General features: G+C 52.5%; 1 protein-coding gene across 1 annotated transcript; it reads right to left on the reverse strand.

The window, feature by feature from the left end:
- Positions 1 to 1520: 1520 nt before the first annotated feature.
- Positions 1521 to 2715, reverse strand: LOC131288600 (actin, muscle-type A2-like). Its single transcript, XM_058317748.1, has 2 exons — positions 1788 to 2715; positions 1521 to 1726 (listed from the first exon to the last, which is right to left on the reverse strand). Exons 1-2 carry the CDS (start codon positions 2710 to 2712, stop codon positions 1521 to 1523), a joined length of 1131 nt encoding a protein of 376 aa, XP_058173731.1. The 5' UTR covers positions 2713 to 2715.
- Positions 2716 to 3585: the final 870 nt, after the last annotated feature.

Consider the following 3585-nt stretch of genomic DNA (forward strand, 5'->3'; position numbering starts at 1 on the left):
AAGAATGAAAACATATGTCAAGGTGTATCCACCAAACATATACAACAAGGTTTATAAGACATGGGTAAATCGATGAAAAATCAACCATTTTAAATATGCTGTTATTGTAATCTAATAGTAATTACGGCATATTTAAAATGGTTAACACATTAGTCTCAAGAAAAGAATATAAACCATAACTCTTTTTTCAATTCCTACTTTACCGGGCATCGTCAAGCTTGTTTGAAAAAAACCTATTTGTAAAAAAATTCACATAACTTTTACTATCGAACTCCCTATGAGTTATATCTCGGTTGATAATACACAGATAAAGTTACTACATGTTAAGCTTATGAAGGAAACAACGTACAAACCAAACCGCAACAAATGAATCTGATGATTTGCTCACTGTAACAAAGTCCCAGCATAATGTCACCGATCCGAGCAGCAACAGAAACACAAAAAAGTACAATTGCAGTCGGCAATGCACCAGTCCCGGCTCCATTGGTACCAGTTTCTATTAATGTAGAGCAATTTCGTCTCGGGGGTAAACGAGAATAAAATGATGCAACAAAACCAGAACAAATACGCACCGTGCAACATCCCAATCCGCACCGAAAACACACCGCAACCGTTTCCGAGTGATAAAAGCGAAGCGTTCGGAGAAGTTCTTTCGAGTTCTGTTCCCTCCCCGAAGCACACCGCAAGTATGCCACAAAACGCTAAGCAAATGCCGTGTAGCTAAGAATAAAGACGCGCAAGAGGCACGCCAATCGAGAAGTGCAAAATGGCGCACGGCGTAGGGCTCGGTAAACGTCTGGTGGCTGCTTCATCTACATGAAATTAGCATTATTCAGCATACGCGTGGCCCCCTCCCCGTCCCGAGCGCTACACAAAGCATTCTCCTGCTACGTCAGCTGCCCCATCAGCTTGCACCGGCTTCATCAAGCAATAAATCTTCGCCGGCACTCGAAAATACTAGAAGAAAAATCAATTTCCATTGATGACATCGGTACGGTGGGCACATGTCGGCTAGGTAGGTTTAAGGCCACCCTATTCGAGTCCGCTTGTGTGAAGGCAGGCGCTTGCTTGTCGACGAAATTGGCGAAGCTAACAGGGCGGAATCATAATATTTTACAACGTCGAGCAGGGCGTGCCGGGTTTGTTTTTCCTTTCGCTGCCGAGGACCAATATAATTTGCATCAGAAAAGCCAATCCTTCATCGGGCAGACACACATACATAGACATGGCAGTGATAACCAGATGCGAACAAAAGTTCTTCGCCCTCTCCCCCAATCGCACGCGAGGCGAGTGTTAAGCCCTCAATAGAACAGCGGAATGTAATCAAAAAAGATATATTTACTTCTATGGCAACTCTCTAGCTGTTACAATTTCAAAAAATATATATGAAGATGCGTAGTAAAAAGAAAGAGAGACAGACACCGCACGAGCATGTCGGGTATGTTGTTGATGGTGTTGTTGTTTTTTTTTTTTTGTTGTTGAGGAAATTGGTTGGTTGGGTTTGTTGGGCAAGGGAAGGCTTAGAAGCACTTGCGGTGCACGATGCCCGGGCCACCCTCGTCGTACTCGTGCTTCGAGATCCACATCGTTTGGAAGGTGGACAGCGAGGCCAGGATGGATCCACCGATCCACACCGAGTACTTACGCTCGGGCGGGGCAATGATCTTGATCTTGATGGTGGACGGGGCGAGCGAGGTGATCTCCTTCTGCATGCGATCAGCGATACCTGCGGGGAAAAAGAGTCGGCGTTAGAAGGGTCCCGCGGACGGACGCAATTGAAGGCTTACCTGGGTACATGGTGGTTCCGCCCGAGAGGACACTGTTGGCGTACAGATCCTTGCGGATGTCGACGTCGCACCGCATGATCGAGTTGTACACCGTCTCGTGGATACCGGTCGACTCCATGCCGAGGAAGGACGGCTGGAAGAGGGCCTCGGGTGCGCGGAACCGCTCGTTGCCGATGGTGATGACCTGTCCGTCCGGCAGCTCGTACGACTTCTCCGACGACGACGAGGCGGCCGCCGCCTGCATCTCCTGCTCGAAGTCCAGCGCCACGTAGCACAGCTTCTCCTTGATGTCGCGCACGATCTCCCGCTCGGCCGTGGTCGTGAACGAGTAGCCCCGCTCGGTGAGGATCTTCATCAGGTAGTCGGTGAGATCGCGACCGGCTAGATCCATGCGGAGGATGGCGTGCGGCAGGGCGTAACCCTCATAGATTGGCACCGTGTGCGAGACGCCATCGCCCGAGTCCAGCACCACGCCGGTGGTACGACCGGACGCGTACAGCGACAGCACGGCCTGGATGGCGACGTACACGGCCGGCGCGGCGAACGTCTCGAACATGATCTGCGTCATCTTCTCGCGGTTGGACTTCGGGTTGAGCGGGGCCTCCGTCAGCAGCACCGGATGCTCCTCGGGGGCCACGCGCAACTCGTTGTAGAACGTGTGGTGCCAGATCTTCTCCATATCGTCCCAGTTCGTGATGATGCCGTGCTCGATCGGGTACTTCAGCGTGAGGATACCGCGCTTGGACTGCGCCTCGTCGCCGACGTACGCGTCCTTGTTGCCCATGCCGACCATCACACCCTGGTGGCGCGGGCGGCCAACGATGGACGGGAAGACAGCGCGCGGCGCATCATCGCCGGCGAATCCCGCTTTGCACATTCCGGAACCATTGTCCACGACCAGTGCTCCCGCATCATCGTCACACATCCTGAGGCTGTTTTGTTTCCTGGGGAGGCCTACGCCGACTGCCGGAGTGGAAATGGAAATGGAAAAACAAGGGAATCGAAATCGATCACTTCAACTCCTGGTCACTGTGCTGGAGGTCACTCTGGCTCGTGTCCTTCGTGCGACGCACTCACCTCAACTGACAGAACCGATATGAACGCGCTATAAACCGACAGCTACAAAGCGGTGACTGAGGGCCAAAACTGTCGCGTGCCAACTTATATACTGCGGTAGTAAAGATCGATCGTCAGATCGCCATTAAAGGATCGCCGCGAATTCCGAACCGGCACTCGATGATCCGCGCGAGCGAGACGGAAGGCACCCGAATCGGTGCACCGAGCCCGACAGAGACACCCGGGCTGCCGATACGAAACCGACACATCCGCCAGCTTTTCACCCCAAAAATAGCCATCAGCCGGGAAACCCATCTCCCCACGGATCGAGCCACGCCCGAGCGGCATCACATCGGCATTATCGGCACACGACAACGCATCATGCATTTCCCCCCGGGGAAAGCGGGGAAAAGGCCAAAGGGGTAGGACCTAGCGGAGGGCCTTTAATGGAGACGCCATAAAAATAGCGATCACTGATTCGCACATTCGCGCGTAACGCGTCTATTGACTGCGCCTCGAAATGCATGCAGTTGCATATGGTGGTGAGTGTATTTGTTTCATCGATTACGTTCCCCCTCTGGCCTCCCCCTCTCCCCGCGATTGGGACACAAATCCCCCAACCCTGGGCGTTCGGTGGCGTTTGGCACGAGATTGGCCCAACATGGATTGAATGAGTGCGATTGATAGATGATTGTTTGGTGTTTCAGGCGCCGCATCGCACCGACGGTCAGCTGTTTTTCCT

Source organism: Anopheles ziemanni, chromosome 3 (assembly GCF_943734765.1).
Source record: "Anopheles ziemanni chromosome 3, idAnoZiCoDA_A2_x.2, whole genome shotgun sequence".
Taxonomy (NCBI): Eukaryota; Metazoa; Arthropoda; class Insecta; order Diptera; family Culicidae; genus Anopheles; species Anopheles ziemanni.